The 23,451-nt window shown below is 42.7% G+C and overlaps 3 protein-coding genes across 10 annotated transcripts in view; 2 read left to right on the top strand and 1 right to left on the bottom strand.

The window, feature by feature from the left end:
* The window catches only part of SLC9A2 (solute carrier family 9 member A2), an 85,788-nt gene extending 74,833 nt beyond the window's left edge, over positions 1-10,955 (top strand). For both annotated transcript variants that reach the window (XM_004277734.3, XM_049696070.1), the window contains 5 exons: positions 1,041-1,202; positions 5,211-5,307; positions 7,535-7,666; positions 9,128-9,218; positions 10,240-10,955. In XM_004277734.3, the coding sequence (XP_004277782.1) occupies positions 1,041-1,202; positions 5,211-5,307; positions 7,535-7,666; positions 9,128-9,218; positions 10,240-10,610 (853 nt within the window). In that variant the 3' untranslated portion in view covers positions 10,611-10,955. The remainder of the gene's footprint in view (positions 1-1,040; positions 1,203-5,210; positions 5,308-7,534; positions 7,667-9,127; positions 9,219-10,239) is intronic.
* On the bottom strand, positions 1,196-21,740 carry MFSD9 (major facilitator superfamily domain containing 9). Of its 6 annotated transcripts, XR_004475622.2 has the most exons (5): positions 20,982-21,195; positions 16,708-16,795; positions 16,055-16,098; positions 5,975-6,087; positions 1,196-5,142 (listed from the first exon to the last, which is right to left on the bottom strand). XR_004475622.2 is itself a non-coding variant. In XM_033401690.2 (4 exons), exons 1-4 carry the CDS (start codon positions 21,120-21,122, stop codon positions 6,061-6,063), a joined length of 300 nt encoding a protein of 99 aa, XP_033257581.1. In that variant the 5' UTR covers positions 21,123-21,236; the 3' UTR covers positions 5,385-6,060. The 6 variants fall into 6 exon arrangements, 4 of the variants coding, with proteins under 4 accessions (XP_033257581.1, XP_033257582.1, XP_049552050.1 ...); XM_033401690.2 differs by lacking the exon at positions 1,196-5,142 and having other exon boundaries at positions 5,385-6,087; positions 20,982-21,236; XM_033401691.2 differs by lacking the exons at positions 1,196-5,142; positions 5,975-6,087 and adding an exon at positions 10,518-10,569 and having other exon boundaries at positions 20,982-21,236.
* TMEM182 (transmembrane protein 182) overlaps positions 21,283-23,451 on the top strand; it is a 67,725-nt gene continuing 65,556 nt past the window's right edge. For both annotated transcript variants that reach the window (XM_033401688.2, XM_033401687.2), the window contains exon 1: positions 21,283-21,441. The gene's annotated coding sequence lies outside the window, so the exon portion shown is untranslated. The remainder of the gene's footprint in view (positions 21,442-23,451) is intronic.

The following is a 23,451-nucleotide window of genomic DNA, read 5'->3' as shown; positions in this document are numbered from 1 at the left end:
GAAGATCCCTCTGAGCACGCCAGGTTTGAGACGCCTATGAGATGTCCAAGTGGAGACGCTGAGCAGGGAGCTGGACACTCATTTCTGGGGTTTGGGAGAGAGGCTGGAGTTGCAGACACAAATTTGGGAATTTTGGGTATAGAGATGCTATTAAAATCCACGAGGGGGCTTCCCTGGTGGCGCAGTGGTTGACAGTCCGCCTGCCGATGCAGGGGACGCGGGTTCGTGCCCCAGTCCGGGAAGATCCCACATGCCGCGGAGCGGCTGGGCCCGTGAGCCATGGCCGCTGAGCCTGCGTGTCCGGAGCCTGTGCTCCGCAATGGGAGAGGCCATGACAGTGAGAGGCCCACGTACCGCAAAAAAAAAAAAAAAAAAAAAAAATCCACGAGGCTGGACAAGACAGGAGAGTGAGTGGAGGTGGAGAAGGGGACCAGGACTGCACCCACTCCGACATAAGAGGAGAGAAAGAAGGAAAAGAACCAACACAAGAGGCTGAGAAAGCAGTAGGAGGGAACCCAGGGGAGTGTGGTGTCCTGGAAGATACTGTTTTAAGCAGGACAGGTCAGGAAGGACTAGCAGTTGACCACTGGGTTTATTTCGTGGGGGTCACTGATGACCTCAGTATGAGTAGCTTCAATGGACAGTTAGAGGCAAAAGCCTGATCTGTGAATGTTCAAGAGAGAATCAGAGGAGAGCAATTGGAGAAAGGGAGTATTAACAACATTTTTGAATAATTTTGCTGAAGGGGGAAGCAGAGACATAGGAAATGTAGAAATATCTGCATTTTAATCTATAATTAGTGAATATTAGATACATGTATGTTGTGGCTATATACAGAAATATACTAATATGTGCTCTACATATATATATATATTCAGGTATGCACATATAAAAATAAATATAATGATCAGACTAACTAAACACTGCTATTAAATTTCTTCCCTGGGAGTAGTGGAAATGATTTTATTGGTAAAACCAGGTTTTTCTTCTTGATCCGTGGCATGTTAATTAAACAAAGCTTTGCTTTTCTTTATTTCTAGGTTTAAGAAGTTTGATGACAAGTACCTGCGGAGGCTTTTGATTCGGGAGAACCAACCCAAGTCAAGCATTGTGTCTTTATATAAAAAGCTTGAAATAAAACATGCCATTGAGATGGCAGAGACGGGAATGATAAGTACTGTCCCTTCTTTTGCATCTCTGAAGTAAGTCCTGTTTTGCAAATGAAAGTTAGTATTACTAAGTATGTCTTTATAGTTTTGTGAAACCAGTAATAACAGCAAATTTGACTTATTTCCTAACATGATTCCTTAAGACCTCACAGCAGCACAAGATCCTGGTTAAAATGTGAAAGCCTGGAAGTGTGTCCATTATGTTATGTTCTGTCATGTCACATCACCCCATGTTGTGTTATTGCAGAGTGGACCAGTCAGAAAGTACTTTGTCATGTTTAGGATGATTATGCCTTTATGATATTTGCTTTGGGCAATTCAGTGTGTTCTGAAAGTAAAGCCTCTTTAGCAAGCATTTTGAAATGGAATATTTTAAGGTGTGTTATAATTTGCAATTATAAATATGCATGTAATTACAAAGCTATTTCCTCATGGATTATTTGCAGAGTCATAGTTTAAGTCTTGGAAAGATCATCAGTGATCATCTCGTGCAGTGGTCCTCAACCCACGCTGTACATTAGAAAAACTGTAGGAGCATTTAAACAATACGTATGCCTGCCCCCACCCCCGCCCAGACCGATACAATCAGGATCTCTGGGGTTGAGGCCCAGGTATAGGTTTATTTATAAGTATATAATAAGCGTATGGAAGTTTCTAGTATGCATCCAGGATTGAGATGCATTGACCTAGTCTGTCTCCCTAATTTTAAAAATGAGGAAATGAAGACCCAGAATGTAGAGACTTAAACGTCTTACAGCAGACTCTTACAGCAAATCCACAGCAGGACAGTAAATACTGTTAGCAGATTAGCAAACGAGTTTATCATGTAAGCATCATTCCTCCACTACACAAAAATGACAGATTACGGGTTCCACTGATTTCTTCTTTCACCGATGAGCCTGAATGAAGCTCCTTTAAGCTAAATGTCACCTAAATCAAAATGCTATCTATGGGACGGTTGAAATGAGAGAGGAAGCTCCAAATCACACCCGACCTTATAAACTGTGATTTTTACTAGGACTATAGTCCCCTATAAAAACTGTGGTAGTTTACACAACCCAGAATAAAAAGAAGGTAGTGGTCAGGATGGCTCAGACATAAAGGCGTTATTCTGAATTGGAAATGGTGGTGCTTGAGCAGAATGACTGCTTTATAGTCCCAGCTCTGCAAGTTACTCACTGTGTGACCTTAAGCTGGTCCATCTGTTTCCCTGATGCTGAGTTTCTTCAAGTAGAAAATGGGGCTAGACTTGATCCTACAGTTTACTCTAGCTTTACAATTTACGATCTTTCTTATGCACTGTTCCTTTTGTGCTTGCAGCAAGCAATAATTCAACTATCCAGCTTCTCAAAAGGGAGCCATTGCCTTTGTGGTCATAGAAGAAGGAAATCTCACTTTTACCTCTGTTCACAGTTCATTTTGAAGCCAGTGGTAGAAGCCAGTAAAGGCAAACGTTTAGGGTTAGGGAAAGTAGGTAACAAAATTAATGGATAGCTACATAGCTGGGTAAATGATTGCCATATTGACCATTCCACCTCTCCTGAAATGTTTTCTTTAGAGGAAGATAGAAGCAAAAAAGGAAGGCAATAGGGAGTCATATTTCTGGCAATAATGAACCGAGGGCCAGACCAACTACCTTCTGAGAAAACTAGAGGTAAAAGGACAAAGTATGTTTCGTCCAAAGTATATTTTAAATATCTGCTTGAAAGCTGGAGAGTACCCTTACAGTGAGGAATTTCTTGGCCAAGAGTCAAAAAAGCGGGAAGTTCAAGAGGATAGAACTGGTATTTGTTGCCATTTTCTCTCTGGGATACAGAGAATGTATCTGAGACTCTAAAAAGCTAAAACAGAGGTTTTGACAGACTAATTGGTCTTAGAGAATAAAATGGGAATTCAGAACCTACGAAGAAGGAGGAGCATTTGTATGTACTCAGCTCTAGGTTTTCCTTCAAAATCCTACACCTTAACCCTCAAAGGAAAGAAGTCCAGCCTAGAATTATCTCAATTCATGATTGTTTAAATCATCAGAGACTGAGATTGCCTCTATCTCAGCTGCTCAAGGGAAGTACATTTAAATCTTCTCTGGAGGAAATAATATTGTAAAGAGTGTTAAACTATCTTCATGATTTTTTTTATATATAATGTCTAGCACTCAATCCAAAATAACCAAGCATATGAGTAGACAAGGAAATGTGACTGAAAATATTGAGGAAAAGATCAACAAAACATAGAGTAATAATAGGCACAAAGGGGATTCAGATAATTGATTTATCAGATAGTGACTTTAAAATAGAAACAATAACATGTTTAAGGAAAGAAAATGGCATTGACACTTTTGGCATCCTCATGGAGACTATATAAACAAAAAATATCTAAGTGGAATATTTGAGCTAAAAATAAAGTAACTAAATTTAGGATCTCATTTGGTAGGTAGAAAAACAGATTAGACACAGCTGAAGAGAGAAGTGATTAATTGGAAGATAGGACAGAAGGAAATAACCAGCATGAAGAAAAGATGAAAAAGAAATATATGGGATAATTTCATATATATATAGTGAAAAGTTCCAGAAGGAGATGAGAGAGAAATTGGTAGAAGCAATATTTTAAGAGATAATGACTGAGAACTTCCCCAAATAGATAAAGGATATGAACTGTGACAACCCCAAGCAGATTAGATAGGGAGAGAACCAAATGAGATACCTGCTAGTAAAACCACTAAAAGTAAAAAAACACAAAGAGAACCTCTTAAACATACTCAGAGGGAAAAAGAGACTTATTTTCTTCAAAAGAGAAAAAAAACCTGGCAACCGATTTTTCAGCAAAACCAGTGGACACCATTGGTAGCTTCAAAAATTCTGAAAAAATGTAACTGAACTTAGAGCTCCATATCCTGCTAAAATATCCTTCAGAAAAAGTAGAGTTAAAACTTGGGAACTTCCTGCGCTTAGGAACACTAGACAGCACTTCAGAGCTATGCTTGGGGACCATTTAGAACAGCAAGATCACCCATAAAAAGCACAAAAATGTGAAAAACATGGCACTAAATAGGCTGTGAAAAGGACATTTTTTTTTACAGCATGAGAGCTGAGACAAGGGGGCAGATGAGTTTGACCTCATTTGGGAATGTGCATGCCCAGCGACTCAAGTTTTTCTCCACTTTGCACATGTCTGTGAATGACTAGGACAGTGCGATGAGTACTGATAATGTGTTTATAAATTTTAGCAAGTAGTTGAGCTTGCAAATATGGAAGCCCTGAATAATGAGGATCAATTGTATGTACATACATATTATAAATGGTGTCTTTGTAAATGTTTCTAAGGAGGTATTTAAAAGAATAGACCATAATAGCAAAATGCAGCTAAAGTTTTTGTTGGAAAAAAAATCCTATATTAATTTATGGAGTATTAGAAATAATAAAGTGATAGCATTGCAAGCTACTCTGGTCTTTCCTCCTTAAATAATTGCATGAATAGACCCTGAAAAAACTTGTGCATGATTAAACTTGTATGAATGATTTTGACACTGAAATCAATGTTTTAGATTTTTGAATTATTAAAAAATATTGAATAATTCCTAAGTGTTATTCTTTAAGATTCTTCTTCTTTTTTTAAAAAATTAATTAATTAATATTTTATTTTTGGCTGCGTTGGGTCTTCGTTGCTGCGCGTGGGCTTTCTCTAGTTGCAGCGAGCAGGGGCTACTCTTCGTTGTGGTGTACAGGCTTCTCATTGCGGTGGCTTCTTTTGTTGCACAGCACGGGCTCTAGGTGCATGGGCTCAGTAGTTATGGCTTGTGAGCTCTAGAACTCAGGCTCAGTAGTTGTGGCCAATGGGCTTAGTTTCTCTGCGGCACGTGGGATCTTCCTGGACCAGGGCTCGAACCTGTGTCCCCTGCATTGGCAGGCAGATTCTTAACCACTGTGCCACCAGGGAAGTCCCAAGATTCTTCTTCTTAAATGATGATATTATGTCTCTAAGAAAGAAAATTGATGAATTTGATACATGTTGAATAGTAAAATATTTTTTTCTAAACTTTCACAGTGACTGTCGTGAAGAAAAAATAAGGAAGCTCACACCTGGTGAAATGGATGAAATTCGAGAAATATTATCAAGAAATCTCTATCAGATCCGTCAGCGAGTAAGAATAATTTACTTAGCAAAATATGTATTTGCCTTTGGCTAAAAATATGCCTTCAGATTAGATGCTGTCCAGTTACAGTGGCTGTTGTCCCACCGTCATGCACCCTCAGCAGGTCCCACACCAGACACTTCCTTCCCTCAGACCCACCCCAGGGTCTGTCCTTTTAGGGTACTGCCCTCCTCCCAGACATCTTGGTCAAGGCTCTAGGCTGGAGACCCAGGGAGCTGGGAGTTCTGCTACCAAAGGATTGGAGATTAAAAAAAAAAAAAAGTGTGTTCTCTAACGGTGAGGAAAGCAATTGATTGCTCTTTAAAATTTTTTTTAATGAAATAGCTTTATTGCTTAGAAGAAACCTTTTAAAAATGTATTTAACCTTCCTTGTTGTTCATAAAGTGCGATCGTTTCTTCCTTTCCTGTATCTTCTGAGTCACTTCCTTCAAACCATTTCCATTTTTAACACCTCGTTCTCATAGTTTGCTAATAATACAGTTAACAGTGCATACAGTTTGCCGAGCCCCATTTCTCTGCATCGCGTGTATTACCTCTGTTAATCCTCTAACAAGTGGTGTTATTATTGTCTCCATTTTACAGATAAAGAAACTGAGGCACAGTGAGGTGAAGTGGCACAGGGACACAGCAGTTGTCAGGGGTCCCAGTCACTCACATCAGGGTCATTTCCGTGGCTCCTTAGCTGGCCTCCCCACAGACCAGCCCGTTCCATCCGACATTACGGCTGCTCCATTCTTTTCCTCAAGCCCCTCTTAACGCAGCATCCTCCTATTTAAAATGAGACAAAGCAGTCGTGGCTTTCAGGCTAAACTAACTATTCTTTCAGCCTTTGGGATCTATTTTTAAGTTCCCCTTTCTACCTCTCCCTCAGCCACCCAGACACCCACGGAGGACAGGTCTGAATTCATTCCTTGGACTGTGTTGTTCTCCCCTGTGTCTCCACTTGGAATGTCCCACTTCTTCCTGTCAGTCCATCCATATTCTCCAATTTTTAAGGTTTCCCCAACGCCCTCTATGTTGCTCCCAGACCTGTCTTTGAATGGGATAATAGCACTTAGAGCTCCTACATGCCACACAGTTCTAGTACCTCCTTTCGTGATTTAGTTATTATTTTGTTAGCTTTCAATGCCCAACTAAGATAGCCAGTTCCTCAAGGCAGGAATTGAGTGCTCTTCTGCATTACTTCTGTTTATCTCTGCTAGGTCTGATATAGTTCTGGGGATAAGGGTATTCCCAAGAAGTACACATTATTTCTATCAGAAAATGAATTTAATTACTAAATACAATTTATTTTAGGAAGTGGATTTCTCTAGAGCTTGTAAAACTAAAAATATTATGCCCTGGACAGCCCTCGTTTATAAATTGTATGGCTTCAAATACCAGGACATGATCATTACTGAGGGAGCCAGCAGCTTTTCTCAACTTGAAAAGAAGAAATGTTCTTGACTTAATAGAGGGTCATGGCGCCACCAAGTGGCCCAAAGTGGTTGGTTTCTGTACTAGCAATTACTATTCAATAGGGAAGGTATGAGTTGACTTGTGTTTTTCCCCAGCCACTACTGATGGGTAAATATAAACAGGGTACTTCAAGGTAGTCGAAGGTGCTTGATGAATTCGATCATTTTCTCATTTATAAAGATCACACTTTTCAATGAAAAAAAAGTAGTCACCGACTCTTATTAGAACATGAATTCTTCTTTTTTCTTAAGTAGAGGATTTTACTTGGTTGAATCAAATACATAGTTATTGAATACATGTGTGGATATATGTATTGACTATATCTATGAATAGAACAAAGCACTATATTCCCTGCAGAAGATACAAACGAATAAAGTACAGCTCCTGCTCTGACACATTTAGACAAGACCACCACCATCACCATCTTCATCATAGCCAATAACAGTAGGTAATATCAATTGAGCACTTCTCTGTGCCCAGCACAGTTCTAAGGGTTTCTGTGACACCGATATATCATATATCTCTACAAATAACTTGAAATTACTACCACTGTTACCCTTAAATTGAGATTTGGTAGAACATGAATTCGTTCAAAATTTGAAAGAATGTTAACTTCTATACTTCTTGTTTTTCCCCTCTGCACATTCATTGTTAAGTACCTATCAGAGGTACGAAGCCAAAGAAATGGAGTAAAGTTTTGGAATTTCCGGGCAGCGATCATCGTTTTTGTAATTCGTTGCTTGTGTTTTCATTTCAGACTTTGTCCTACAACCGACACAATCTGACTGCCGACACGAGTGAGAGGCAAGCCAAGGAGATCCTGATCCGTCGAAGGCACAGCCTTCGGGAGAGCGTTCGGAAGGACAGCAGCTTGAATCGGGAGCACAGGGTAAGGGGGCTTCGTGGCCCTGGAACGCAGAAGGCTTCCAACAGCAAAGCCAGGATGGCCCTGGGGGGCTGATTCACAGGAATCCTGGGATGGAGCTCATCATCACGTCTTTCCAGACGTTGCTCGGACACCTATCACCTTCCAGACACTGTCTAGGCACCTGGAATACGTTGGTGAACAAAATGACAGAGCTCTTTTCCCTTGTGGAATTCACATTCTAGTGGGGGAGAAGGCCACCGGGAATGGACAGAATAAGAAAAGTATCTGTTATGATAGACGCAGTAAGTGCTGTGGACAAAATAAACCTAAAAGGGCTGAGGAAGGAGATTGGGAGGATGGAGAAGGGTCATACAGGGTACAGTTTTTTCTTTTTTTTTTAACATCTTTATTGGGGTATAATTGCTTTACAATGGTGTGTTAGTTTCTGCTCTATAACAAAGTGAATCAGTTATACATATATATATGTTCCCATATCTCTTCCCTCTTGCGTCTCCCTCCCTCCCACCCTCCCTATCCCACCTCTCCAGGTGGTCACAAAGCACTGAGCTGATATCCCTGTCAGGGTACAGTTTTAAACTGAATGGAAGGGCCAGGCTTCATTTGGAGAGTCTTGTTTGACCTTTCCAGGGAGAGGGTGCAGCCTGAAGGGGGGCTGCCGTGCGTGCATGTGTGGAAACTTCTAGGAGGCCGTGTGTGTGTGTGTGTGTGTGTGTGCATGTGCGCATGTCAGGGGAGTTTCAGATGCTGTGTGCTCAGCATTCGACTTGGCCCAGGGCATTGCCATAGATAAGGAAGCCACTTTAAAAGGATATTCTGATTGATTGATCGGACATAGCAGGCAGTGCATCTCATTCTCAATAATGTTCTATACTGAGCTGTCAGAGACCAAAACGGTTATGTGTGAACAATATTATTTTTTTTTACATGTGAAATGTGGCAGCATCGATTAAAAGTTAAAGAAACTAGAGACTGTGGCTTTCGATGCCACAAGGGCCAGCACGTTGGCTATAGTAATACTTTCTGTTCTGTCATTTTCAAGATTTGTGAAAGTAAATACAACTTAAACATGCTACATTTTTCATGTATCTTCCTCCCTATCCATGTAGGTTCTAAGTCTTTTTTAGTAATGCTTTTATAAGTGGGTGTTTCTGTAGCTTTTCTTTAAGAAAAGCCGGTGGTTTTCCTACCTTGTTCCTAAGGGTCCCACTTCATTTCTGTTTTCCTTAGTAGTACTGATTTCCATGATATTTTAGGAGAGGTTTTACCTATTTTAAATAAAATGACTATGACTTGGAAATTTATTCCCCATCCCTATAGCTCCTCACCCAGTAGTTTCAGAATCCAGAGCTAACATTTTAATTTTTAACACCAAGGTTAGGTTTGACATAGAATTCTAAGCCTGTAACATACAATAAATGACATGTGTGTCATCTAAACAAGGTTTTCTATTTTTTTTTACAGGTTTCCACCTCAACCTCCCGATATTTATCCTTACCAAAAAATACAAAGCTTCCAGAAAAGCTACAAAAGAAAAAGAATATTTCTAATGCAGGTATTGAATACAGCTGGAGCAAAAAGACTTTAAACTTATTTATTAGTGTTTATAAAATAGAACATTTTCCCTTCTTTTTTAAGGACAATGAGTTCAGTCGTTTGCAAATCTATAATAATAATTTGGTGACCTTTTATTAGTGTTGCATCCTTTTGGAATGGCGTTCTGTGCACGTTATACGTAATTCAATCAGTTATTTGATTCTATTCGATGTAGCAAAAGCAGATGTCACTGTGTGTGGCTGATGAACAGGTAAATAGAAAGCTGTCAATCTTCAAAGGTTTAAATTTAATTCTGTTACTCTTACAACATTTCTAACTTTAAATGTTCATAATAATTTTAATATATTTTCATAAAGGCAACTATATAATTGACTTCTGGCTGTAATTATTAAAGCTTTGACCTGACGGCTAACATCTCTTCATTTGATGGTAATCTTTATGTAGATTGCAAGCCATATTGGTGTTTTGACCATTTTATGAAAATATAAAGGAAATAAAGCTGTGCATGAGATTGTACATCCTAGATCAAGACAAGAGTCTTCATAATAGCAGCTAATTACTGATCTGTTTACCGTGAGCCAGACACTGAACTGAGCCCCCTGGGGCCGTTCTGACGGGGCAGGTGAGCGCACAGCTGCCGCCAGGTGGTCTCAGTTTGACATCCAGCTCCACCACTTACTAATATCTTCTGAACCTCAGTTACTTCATATGTAAAGTGGGTGGTTATGAGGATTCAGTAGGTTAATGAATTTAAAAGTGCTTAGGACAGTGGCTGGCACATGGGAAGCTCTTCAGAATTAGCAAGAGTATACACTTGTGGACACGCGTGCTCATGGGACTTATGCACGCGCCCAGGACTCAGCTGGAGTCGGGGTGAGCCCTCTGGCCTCCCTGCCCGACCCCCAGAGCCCCAGGGAGGGCACAGCAGGTGCCAGACCCACAAATGTATTGGCCAGTCGCCTGTAACACCTTCTCCCTAAAAGGCCCGCCCACGCTGTCCTTCTTTTGCTCTCTGGCAGGTGGCAACAGCAGTGACTCAGACCCAGACGTCGGGACCACCGTCCTCAATCTGCAGCCCCGAGCCAGGCGCTTCTTGCCAGAACAGTTCTCAAAGAAGGCCCCCCAGGCCTATAAACTGGAATGGAAGAACGAGGCAGATGCTGATTCCAGGCAAGGGCAGCCCTGCAGCTCCCCAGCTGCCCACAGCAAAGAGGGGGGCCCCCAGGCCCCAGGCGTGCTCTGCCAGCCCCTCCTCTCCAAAGGCCACTTTGGCTCCATGCGGGGTGACCATATGAACGAAGGCATCCGACCCAAGGTGCCACCTAGGCTGGTCCGAAGGGCATCAGAACCTGGAAACCGGAAAGGTCGATTCGGGATTGAGAAGCCTTAATGGAAATGGCCAAAGCAGACCTGGGGGGACCGGCCCTGCCCAGCTGTGGCTGGTTACCCAGCAACCTGACACAGCAAGGGAATCCACTTCCAACCCTCTATGCATCTAAATACTGTCCTTGGGTGGTAGAGCCATGCCTCTGATCCATGGGGCGAATGCTTATCCCAAGAAGCAGAAAATCAAAGAAACAAAAGCCCCATAACATGTCTCATAGGACCTGTTGCTAGCAGTTGTATTCTGTGCAAGCCTGAAGGAAAAAAAGCCACGTGTGCCTTTATTGAACTTGAAGGACAGAACTTGAAATTTTTAACACACCCTTGTTGGTGAAAGTTTTAATATATACATTATGCCTCAGATTTTATTTATGAAAAAATATGTATATCTGTAATTAGTTTTTCAGTGAACGGCACTGAAAATACTCAGAACACCTTTCCATGGCATCCAGGGCAGCTCCTAGAGGATGGGGGGCATCAGCTCAGGGTGGAGGTGTTTCCTGATCCTGAGCTGCCGCCAGTTGGTTAAGGAAGAGCACGGCACGGAGCAGAGACCCCTGAGGATGGCAACAGCCAGAGCATCTAGGCAGAACCTCGTGGCCTGGCTCCCAGACTGTAGCGCCTATGAAATGACGAGAGTCAGCTGGTTTTCAATTTGTTCCTCGTTCTACCGTGTTTTGGGTGACATCTAGATTCCATCTCCCCGTCGTGTTTAAATGGTACAAAGAGAAGGGCTGTGTGGGTGACGCCAGCTTATGCTGTAAGCCAGACTCAGAGCCAGCTTGTGACGAAGTCTGGCCTCACGTGGTGGGTGTGGAGATGACAGGGCAGCGCCTGCACAGCTGGCTGCCGGGTTTCTTGTGCAATACTGGGAGGAGGATGCAGGAGACCCCCTGTCACGCCCACCTGCAGCCACCTGCTTTAGACCTTTTCTGTAGCACATTCTAGAACTTTGAATCCAGGACAGAGGCTCCAAGCAGACAAAGATAAAAGTAGGGATAAACAATATTCCAATGTTTAACCAATTGGTGAGAATTCAGGTTTTGAATTTTATGCAGGAAGCACTTTGGAGAATGTGCGAGTTCTCTTTTTTTTGCACTAGTCTGTAATTTCTTACCTCTCCCCCCTCAAGAAAGTAGTAGCTCAAATTCTTCATCTAAAAACGAATTCTACTCATCTGAGTACTTTTTAAAAGTACAGCAGAAAGACAAGAAGTGGAACATAATCATTAAAGATTAATATTGGAATCTCTCAGACGATAGATTTTATTGGTCTGTCACTCTTCCCAGAAAAACCCCCTCTTTAAAACTTGACTAGAACAAGACTCAAAATTTCTGGGTTTAGATATGAGATGAAGCCACTCATGTAGTCCCTTGGATTCACATTGGAGATACAGCAAAGGAGACAAGTGACCACCTACAATTGCTGGAAAAAGATGAATAAATTAAACAAAAAGATCCGGTACTTAGAAATCCTCAGCCGTAAATCTTATCCCTTCCTTCTTCCTCCACCAATGTGAAGTAAATCTTCTACCTTTTTTTCTCATGTTCTAAAATCTTGGAATACTGCTAGATTGTTGGGCATGAGACAGAGGGAAGGGTAAACACACAAGGTACAAGTTCAAAAAGTGCACGATTTCTTTCCCAAACTCTCCCAGGTTGATCAGTGGAAAGCAGTGTAGACGTAATTTGAAAACTGCAAGTTTAGGACCCTGTGCCAAAATTCTTAATTTTAAATGGAAATATTTATATATAAAAAAATATATATGTATTTCATCTGCTGGAAATAAATTAAAACTGACTTTTAATTTAGAATTTTCATTATAGGACTATGATTCACCAAGAGATGTGATGTATATTTTTGAGAGTTTGAAGACTAAGTTACAGTTTATGAAATCTGAAAAGGAAGCTGAGATGTAAAATGATCTTAAAAATGAATTTCCTGATTTTTCTTGGTGTCCTAGATTAATAAATATTAGAAGGAGTCTAACGTTCTGGAACGGAAGGAGAAAAACATGGAAATGTTTGTTATGATACTTCTTGTTAAGCACGTAGACCAAATTCAGCTTTCACCAATTAAAAGTCAGGTAAAACACTTGGATGACATTGTGTAAATTTCTAAAAAGGAACACTTATGTCATTTTATCTTTATTATCAGTTTAAATTTTTCCTTATCTGTGGAATGATAAAATCGATGAAAAAGAAATTTGACTTTAGTATTTTCTCTGTACCTTCTTTTTATGAAATTATTAATTTCTAGACACTACAGGAGGAGAGGGTATGGAGTTGAAACCCTTTAACTAAATGTCACAACAATCTAAATTTCTGCAGTACAGAAACCTCCCTGCCCTTGTAAATGATTCCCTTGTTTCAAACAACACTTGATCCGGCCAGAGTTCCACTGTGATTGTGGAATTTTGATGGGTCTTTCATATTTGTTGTCAAAAAAATTGATTTGAACTATTTACAAAGTCAGGGCTTATTTCTTTATATGTGATGCTAAGGCCGGTTATTGGGAGCAGTTCTGTCAGTTAGCAGACGATTAGAAATTGGCCCCAAAGTCTGACACTTTTTAGAAACATGTGTTTGCTGTATATGCCCCCAAATATTCAGGGTGAAACTCCCTTCGGCTTTTGCTAAGTTTTGGAGGCGGGGTGTACCGTTTTACCTGGCGGCGGGGGGCGGGCATGTTTGTTTATACAAGAAGTGAGAAGCAGTTACTTATTACATGTCTCAGCACATTTTGCATCTGTTGCACTGCCCAAATCATGCTTATGTTAAAACTGGCATTTCACAAACAAGTATGAGAACTAATATTTTATTAGTTCCAAGGGCATACTTTACTCTTTCAAGAGTGATTGAAGGGTTTCTTTGTGCAGTTGATGTAGCTGTGACATTATCTGTTGAGGCCTGAACACTGAATATTGATTCCCTCCGTCAGCTTGAGTAAGCCAGGCTCATGAATCAGAACTGTCTGGTGATCTGGGATTTTCTGGTTCATTTATTTTTCTCCACTCTTAGAGCAAAATGGGTAGTTTGCCGGGTTTTTTTTGTTTTTTTTTATGTGAACCAATTTTTTTTAGTCTTTATTGAATTTCTTACAATATTGCTTCTGTTTTATATTTTGGTTTTTTGGTGGCAAGGCATGTGGGATCTTAGCTCCCTGACCAGGGATTGAACCCGCACCCCCTGCGTTGGAAGGCAAAGTCTTAACCACAGGACCGCCAGGGAAGTCCCAGCTTGCTGGTACTTTATATCCCACATTTTAACCAGGTCCTTTCTTCAACTTACCTGCAAGGCAAGTGAGAGCCCCAGCTGGTAACTGCTGCCTGGCAGGGACCATAGCTCTCGTCCACGATAAATGACAAGAAATGACAGCTCCCTCTGGAATTTTTCCCAATGTCATTCACTCCCCATGTGGCTGACACCCTCAGACAGTCGGTCAGCAGATGGTAGCCAAATACCCACGTGGTTAGTTAGTTGTCGAGTGTTTCCAGTGTTCTGCTGGCACGTCATTTTCCAATCCCTTTTATAGTTCTAGTTTTCTACAATTCTTTTTCAAATAAAATTCTACTTGACTACCTCTAAGAACAGTCAGTAAACTGTGGGTAGTTCTCATACCGGTCTGGTCAGGGAATGAGTTTTTCTGTGTGCAGAGTTAACCTAGCTGCTGTAAATGGACGGTCACGTTTCAACCCGCATGGCCTATTGATTCTTTTGGAGGGCTCGGGACCTCTCAGTCTGTCACAGAGGTTTTATGGGGACCCGTCGTCCTCATATTGTAGGGTGGAGAAAGTCCCTCCGTGAGATGCCCAGCCGACTTTAATGCTGGACAGACTGGTGGTGACTTTTCTGATTTTCACTTCTGTAACGGAATACTTTGAATTAAATATTCAAATGTTTTTCCCCTTTTTTATTTCATTGGGTCCTGCTGAGTCATAAGTACTAGTGGTAACTGAATTTCTAATTTAAACGAGGCTTTTTTTCTACTTAAATTTCTAATTTAAATGAGGCCTCCAGTTACAGTATCTGCCAAACAAATTGTATGTGTGTACGCTGACAAAGGAGTGCTTCTCCTGGTTTCTGTGAAATGTCGTACAGAAGTTTAAAATATTAAGTTACACGGAAATGTTTAATTAGTCACTATGGAGAAAATCATACATCACATGAAACTAGGAAAGCCCCAGAAATTCCAACTTTTATATTTATACATCAAAACCATTCTCATTTGTACTAAATGGGGTCATGAGAGCTGGAATTTGTGAAAGAAGAATTTTTAAGAGTATTAAAGTAGTTTCAGGGCCTTCCCTGCTGGCACAGTGGTTGAGAATCTGCCTGCCAATGCAGGGGACACGGGTTCGAGCCCTGGTCTGGGAAGATCCCACATGCGGTGGAGAAACTAAGCCCGTGCGCCACAACTACTGAGCCTGCGCTCTAGAGCCCATGAGCCACGACTACTGAGCCTATGTGCCGCAACTACGGATGCCCACGCACCTACAGCCCGTGCTCCACAACAAGAGAAGCCACTGCAATGAGAAGCCCGCGCACTGCAACGAAGAGTAGCCCCCGCTCTCCGCAACTAGAGAGAGCCCGTGCGCAGCAACGAACACCCAACACAGCCAAAAATAAACAAATAAATTCATTAACAAAAACAAATAATAAAATATATTTTACACATGAGCCACTCTTCGGGAACACAGTGTTGTATGTACATGGTGTTCACTCACTGTGAGACCAGCTATTTAGACCAAGGTCACAGCTGATCAATCCCTGGGACAAAACTGACCATTCTGTTTGTACTGCACGAATGACTGGACGCCGAGGCCTCAGGACCAGCATGGTGCACTGGAGGGCACACAGGAGCAGGAAAGAAGGGGCGCATCAGTGACAGGTTCTGAACTGCAAACTACTGCGTGGTGAGAAGTGGCAGTGGCGAGATCAGCTCTGGATCTTTCTACCCCCTGCGGTCGGTGTACAACCCACCACTCCCAGTGGCTCCTCCGTCTATACAATTAAGTTTTATAATTGATAAGCCATGTGGTTCAAAAAGGCCCAACTTCAAATAGAATCCTAAGATCTGAATGGATTTGATGACTGTCAATTAATTGAAACCAACAAAACTGGTAATAACTTCTGTTTACATTCTTTTCTCCTAGTACAAATTTGGCAGGGAATCATGGGAAAAACATGTTACAATTTAAAAAGCGGGCTCTCATTCTGACTCAGCGAGTCCTTTCAGATCCAGCCACGCAATCTCTTCAGGCCTGTGTCTTCTCAGAGGTCAACTGAGGGAGAGATGACCGAGGGATCCTTCTTGAAATAAGGGCACTGCCAGTCCTCACCATCTGCACACTTCCTTTTTGGTAAACCTCAACCCCCTATTTTACTACAGCCATGATGGGTGGCCTCAGAGGCGTAGGGTTATACTTTCAACAGGTGGAAGAGGACTTACCACCAATGTGCTGGAAAAGAACTGCAAAACGCCGCAGGAGGAGCCTGTAAAAAACATAAGTGATATCTATAAAATCAGCTAGACCCATCACAAAATGGATGAAATTAACAGAAAAACATTAGGGAAAAAAAGACCATTTTTAAAAAGTAAATTACCCCATAATAATTTTTCAGATGGAAGAGTAAATTAATATAATTTTTAGTAAAAGACCTTCAGAATAAAATGGAGGGAAAGCAGGAGAGAGACTAGAGGCAAAGGTCACCCTTAGGGACCTTGAGAGAGTCCTTCTCACCCTGCATGAGGCAAGAAGTCATGACTTCTCCATGACTATAACATTAGGCTACAGGTTCCCGCAGGCAGGAGTCCATGCCTAACCAGCTCCCCGGAGAGGCTCAGTAAGTACCTGTGACGTCACAGGCGGTGTGGGGCATGGGGGTGATGCTATACCTGGAAACCTCTCTGAACATACGTAGTCTAGGAAAAGATGAACTACATTTGCTCCAGGGTTGTACTCTGAAATAGTCTGAAAATTCATTTTATCCCCTTTTCAGTTCACCGTTGGATATTACTTAGCTAAAAGACTGATGTGTTTTCAGGTACTCAGTTCAGGGGGGTTGAAAATCAGTGCCCTGAAAATGTGCAGGATTGCTCACCTACTATTCCAGCAACTGTTGGACTCGCTCCAAAAGACTTGACACGAAGGCTCAGTAAAGGGACGACCGTGCTCACACCAAACAACTCCTAAGCAACAAAACGCTCATTAACGCAAATTGGAAACTGAGGCCTGGGTGTCTTTAAAGTGGTGATCCTAATTATAAACTGATTTAAAAAACCCCACAGTATGTAAAATTTGGAGCAAACAAGAACTCAAAATTGTATTCTACAGTAAGCTATACTCATCAAATTCAAGGGATCAAGGAATCCAAATACAATGTGTAACAAGAGCTGCCACCTGTAAATGCCTGGATCGCCCTGAGAATCCATTTTAACTTTAGCTTCTTTGTCACTGATCCTTAATATTCAAGGAGCACATACTACATGCATTCCTCAAATTTAAAAAATGGGGAGTAATGAAATGAGCCAAGAGGGAGGGGTAATGCGTATTTCTGAGCAAAGCAGCACCTGTTGAATAATGTGAAATTCCTCCCGGAGTCAAGGAAGGAGACCCATGTGCCATCTATAGCCTGACGAGGTAAGACCTGAAGGGAAAGTCTCAGTACAGCAGAAAGGAGAGGAAGGCTGATGTACTAGAGGGTGGCCTGCCGTTCTTCACTAAGGCACAGAAGGTGCATGGGCCCTGGGGTCAGAGGTTTTCAATTCCAGCTCCATCACTTACTAAGCATGTGCCCTTGGAAAGTTATTTCATGTTACCAGCGTCGGTGCTGCCATCTGTAAAAAATGGGGATAACAGTACCTGCGTGGTAGAAACGGGATGAACATTAAGAGTCATGATGGCTGAGGGAGGTCTGACACAGCAGAAGTGGAAACGTGTTCTCTTTCCTTCAATTCTGGGGTAAGTACTGATCGTTTGGGCTAATACTCTTGAGTTAGTAGAAAGACATTTTTTCCTTTAAGTTTTGTTTTCCTTCCTCTGTCACTTGGTTACCTGCTACAACTGGTTCAGGAGAGGAAAAACACATCTTGCACACACACAGAGAGTTTTCTTTATATTCAACCCAAATTCCTTTTCCTGTAATCCTGGTTAAATAGAAATATCTTTTTTCTTCCACAATTAATCCTTTGCTTCCTTCTCTTGGTGGCTGTACATTAACCTAACATAGAAACACGAACTTCCAAATACGCTTCTTAGGGGCCCTTTTCCATGGTTACAGCTTTAGATGGCCATATACTTAATATCCAGTGACCTTAAATAGCTGACACATTTATAATACCAGAACCATGGCTCATTATTTCAATTTTAAGATTACTTAAAATTTCCTCTGTTTCTGAGCCAGTTTCTTCTGGGCTTTACTATCAGCTTTGCCCCATCAGCCTGCTGATGATTTATAAGACTCAAAATACATCAGCTAGCTATTGAATTTTCTGGCTTTTTCAGAAAAGGAAACTCAATTGTCCAACAAGATTCTTTTTCCCAAAAAAATTCCCAGTACCACTTGTCATTTATTTCAAACGATTATTCTAAATAAGAAGGGGAGGGGAAGCTGTAAGTAGTCAGGCTGAAATCTATAGGAGGTAAATATGAAAACGGCAACTCATAACAGACTTACTTTAACACTTAGCCTGAAAAATATTATCTTTCTCTAGCCGGCTGCTAGCTCTTTCCTCTCAGGAAGTTCTGTTTTAAAATTGACTTCTCCATGACTATAAAAGGCAGCTTCTCCCTTCTTCTGAAGCCATAGCTTCTTCAAAACCACCCTCTTTTGAGTGCACTTCAAATCTGGCAACTGGTCATGTGCTTATAACCATTTATAAGGAAATCAGGTGAGAGGGGACCACTTAAACCCTTCTCCGGGAACATCTACCTCTCTCAGTGATATCTGATGAACACATTCTAAAGTTTTAGGACCCTTTTCAGGGTAGGAACCCAAATATTTCTTGATTAGTGGATTATCTTTTTTTTAAAAAAAGAATTATCACCTGACTAAAGCTGATTAAATGGAATCTAAATCTCTCCGGGTATCTGGAGGAAAGAAAGGACCGCAATCATAGATCTTAGCATCATCTTAGGATGCTAATCAAAAAGTACCTAGAGGGTCATCTTAGTCTTCCTTCCTGAACAAATTAAAACCTGGAAACACAGATAAGAGCTAAAAACAAAACATTTTGGCAAATGCTTTCATCTTATTCCTTTCCTCTTCCAATTGGAAACCATCTTCCTAAAAGTCTTAGGGGTCTTTACATCCCTAGGTATATTAAAAATAACAACTAAATTATGTATAATATTCCTTAGATGTTAGCTAACAAAGAGCCTTTAGATTCTTCAAGGATACCCAAAGTGGCATATAGTTTAATTGTTTACAACGTTTTCCATTAAAAAATTCCCTATTCTCTTTTAACTCTGGGAAATCTTACATTTTCTCCTTAAGATATTAGAGACCTAATGCTTCTTTCTCATTATTAAAATTATTAAAACTTTCCATCAGGCTTGCTAGATTAGGCTGTGCCATGTGCACAGCATGTAGCCAACATACGAGAAGCTTGGAATATTTAAATCTGTATCGGAAGGTCATAGTGAATGATCTGCAAATTTATTTTAAAAATCTCAAACTATTTTGCCTTCTCGTCATGTTGGTCTCCAAAACTCTCTGAACCCTGGTCTGGACTTTCCAGGTAAGGGTCCTTTTCATCCGGCAGAGCCAGATTCCAGTACCATCTGAGTTAGGGTGGTCCCCATCCCCTACCAGAGCATGGATGACACAGAACTCCCTTTCCAAATTTGAAGAACCACCCATAGTGGACGGTTCTGAATTCTGGGTGACTGGATTGGAAGGCTGAAGAGGCACCACATCCTGAGACTGAACTAAGATTAAAGAAATGGGATCAGAAGGAGAGCCAGGCTCTGAACCCAAGCACTGAGCCTGGGGTGGGGTCTGCCACGGTAACTGGAGACAGAGAGCCTGGTGCAAACGCTGCCCTCCCTGGGTGTCTCATGGTTCTGTGTCTAAGGGATTTGATGAACATGCTTTCATCGTTGTCTTAACAACTACTAGCTCAACATTAAACTTTACAGACTGTTGAACACCTTGCACTGAGGATGGGGAAGGAGGCTGTCTCCCCACTCCTCTCCTAGCTAAGCACAGCTCAGCATCCTAACTCGAGTCAGGCATCAGACTGGGGAGTCGTGATCTTCACCTGCATCTGGGCAGCAAACAGTAATTCCTCTTTGCCAGGACCCAGTGCCCTTGGGGACCATCTTCAAGGCCTCAGAAGGCAGCCTCCTCCCATTGACACTTAAAACTGACCAGCTCCTTTTGTCTTCAAGATGAAGTCCCAGGCCCAGCAAAGAGGAAATCCTCCTGGGTCCTTGTCCCAAGGCTGCCCTAACCCAGATTAGCTCACAACCAGGGCAACTGAACCAGGCCTAGACTTGGGGAAAGAGGGGTGAAGAGGCAGATGTAGGGTTCCCGCATATAATGGCACAGGAATTACCAACACAAGCTCAGTTAGTAATACTGCAGGGTCTTCCCGGTTGGGAATGTGTATTACAGTGCCTGGAGCTCCATAACCCCTACCCCGTAACAGGTTTTCATAAATTCCATGAATAAATGGAGGGCCAGCTGGCTGGATGGCTTACCCTACCATACACTCAGTTTTCTAATCTTCCCATTCTACATGGGAAATTAATAATTGTCCTTATTAAACCAGGACGCGCACACAAGTCGTAACAAAACCGAACCTGCCTTGTGCACTATATAAAGTTTGTCGAAAGGCAGATGTGTATAATTCACTGTGATTTGCATTTTTAAGCATTCCAGTCTACCAGGAACCCTAAGGAAAATGTACCTAATTCTGCCCAAGCGGGGTGACCAACAGAACTTCCCCACCTGGCCTGGTAAGAAGGACCTGTGTGTTCCTACCGCTCCCGTAGCTACTGCACGGCTGGGCTTCCCCAAGCTTGCCCCGAGCGCCCCTGCTGTCCACGCTGCAGGTGATGCACCTGCCACAGGATCTAACACCCAGGGTCACCCTCGAGCGCGACTCGGTCACCGAGTCACACCTGAAGCTGGTGCTGGAGCGTCTTAAACGGCGGGGCTGCGATTGGGGGGCGCGAACTGGACCCAGTGCAGGCGCGATGGGCAGGCCTCATTTGTGGTCAGGTGCAGAGGTAAGGGGGTTACGCGGCAAGAGTGGGACTGAGAGGTAGGGAGGCATCACCAGGCAGACGGCTGCAAGGAAAAGCACCCTTGATCGGGTTCCAGGTCGCGGACTCAGCCGGCACTTCGCGCCCATCCCCGCACGCACTCACCAGGAATCCCACCAGGTAGAGACAAAGCAGGAAGCGGCGGGCTCCGACGGTACCGGGGCCGGGAGCCCCCGCCTGGGTCCCTGTCCTGGGCTTCTCCCGCGGCCACGGTGTCGCCGAGGCCAGGCCCCGGTCCGGAGCCATGCCGCCTCAGCCCCAGCGTTCCGTAGGCTCACACGCGCTGGGGGCTGAGCTCACCTGACAGGCCCGCGGCGCTGGCCCCGCCCCTAGGCGGAAGCGAGCGGCTGCGCCTGCGCAGAGCTGAACGCCGCGGGCGGGCCTTCTTGGGCTGTGCTTCCTAAGCCGGCGCGGCGGGGGGAGTCTGCACGGGTTCCCGCTGGTTCGCGTCCCGCCCGGGGAGTGGACGTGTGTGCACGACGCGCTGGTTTTATGACGGTGATGATGAAGCTCTGTGTATCCTGGGGATAAAGAGCCCGCCGCCCATGCTATTGGAGGACTGGAGGTAATTGAGATAATGAGCTTCACCTGAGGAGTGGTAGGGGTGGGCCTAGGTGGTAGCGCCGGCTTCGGTGGGAAGATGCGCAGACCTAGGGCTCTAGTTGGCTGTGACTGACCTGGAGAAAGTTCCTTTGGCCCCTCCCGGTTTCGGTTTGCCCCCTTGAAACACAGGAGGACATAGTGTGGACCAGCCTCCTGGAGTTGTGAGGATTCTACAAAAGCCGCGAGCGCTTTCTCTGGGGCCCGCGACGGGAACTCACATCTGGAACGTTCGCTGTCCTTTAGGCAAGTTGGAGCCGCCTGGTTTTGAGGTTTTCCATCGCAAGAGGGCAGGGCTTCCACCAGGGGCGTAACAAAGGTGCTCCTGAGAGGAGAGGAGGCCGTCATATGGACGTTTGGGCCTCCAGGTGCTACCAACCCGTTAGGAAGCAAAAGGGGTACCTCTCCTGGCTGGAGTGATGGAGCCTGGTTAGCGAGGAGAAATTGGGTGATGTACAGTGGAGTGAGGAAGGGCTTTATGTGGAAAATTCCAGAAACATAGAAACAAAAGAAGATAGAACTCTGGGAAATCAGTTCCTGAACTCGCGAAGGAAGAGTTTCATCCTTACATGGAGTAAAGACCCCTGACCAGCTTATGTTTAGGCTGAGGGCAAGTGAAGGAAGAAATAAGTAGGAAAAAAAAAAAGAAAAATCAAAGAAAAAAAATCTCAGTTTTGGAATCAGTGTCTCTTGTTATTCCTATAATAGCTGTTTCCAGGAATAAGTTGATTAAGGGACACTTAGTTTCAAGCTTCATTTATAGATATGAAATTTTATATGTTAATTGTCATGCTGTTGTCAATTTGAATTAGGTCATTAACATTACTACTGTTTCTGAAATCTCTAGAAAAGTTTTCTCCTTTAGATAAAGAACCTTGGCAAAAAAAAAAAGAAATAGGTAGCAAAAGAAGGAAGCCATAGATATCAGCTAAGACCTTGGGCCCAGGCCCAGTACAGAAGTGAGGACTTGTAGAAGCTTTGCATATTTTCTCTCTGTCATACATGTGGGTGTTCGCGTATGCTAATCTTCTTCTGTCTTCTTCCAAGTGTAATTTTACATACAAGCAGTTGGAGCCTAACTTTACAATTTAGTCTTTAGGTAACAGAAAATGTAGTAAGACTGACTGAATTTGAGGAGTAATTGAGTAACGTATAGAGCCAGAATGGGTGCAACGACCGTTGAGACTTTTTTTCTTGTGTTAGGTGGAAAAATAGAGTTGTTTTATGAAAATTGAAATGTGAACAGAAGGATGCTTTTGGAAGCTGAGTACCGAAGAATGGACCGTGCCCGTTTTCAGTTTATTGCTCTTAGCTCCAGATACATGCCTTATTGCCCTGCTGTGTGACCCTGGAGCTGGACCCTGTAAACATATCTCCTTTGCTAGGTGGCATGATGTTAAACTCTGGCAATAGACCGTGCTGAGGGACACTGCATGGGGAAGGAGCTTCTCTTTCAGACTAGTGTGCTGTGTGTGGTAGCCAGGAGAATGTGAGACACTTAGTGTTCCTTAGCCCCCAGCAAGGTTCAGTGGCACCCATACAGGCGGCAAGTTCAGTGGGCATCCCAGCTGCTTTCCAGGGGAACCTCCCAGGTGCCCCAGCAAGTAACTTCCTGGCCATTTCCATAGGCACCCCTCTGGTGGCTTCCCAGTGAGTTTCATCAGTTTCCCAGCTGAATGCAGTAGGCAAGCACAAGATATAAAAGACATCTGTATTTGACAGAAAGATATAAAATTGTCCCTATTCATAAGCCACATGGTCATCTATGTAGAAAACACTAAGGAATCTACGAAAAAATGTACTAGAACTAGATCCCAATGGAGTTAAATTAGATAACAGAAAAATAGCTGAAACACTCAGAAATATCTGGAGATTAACAACACAGTTCTAAATAACGCATAGTCAAAGATACACTCTTAAGATAAATTTAAAAAAATATTTTCAACCAAATGAAAGTGAAAGTACAACTTATCAA

Source organism: Orcinus orca, chromosome 13 (genome assembly GCF_937001465.1).
Source record: "Orcinus orca chromosome 13, mOrcOrc1.1, whole genome shotgun sequence".
NCBI lineage: Eukaryota > Metazoa > Chordata > Mammalia > Artiodactyla > Delphinidae > Orcinus > Orcinus orca.
This window is presented reverse-complemented; position numbering and strand designations above follow the sequence as displayed.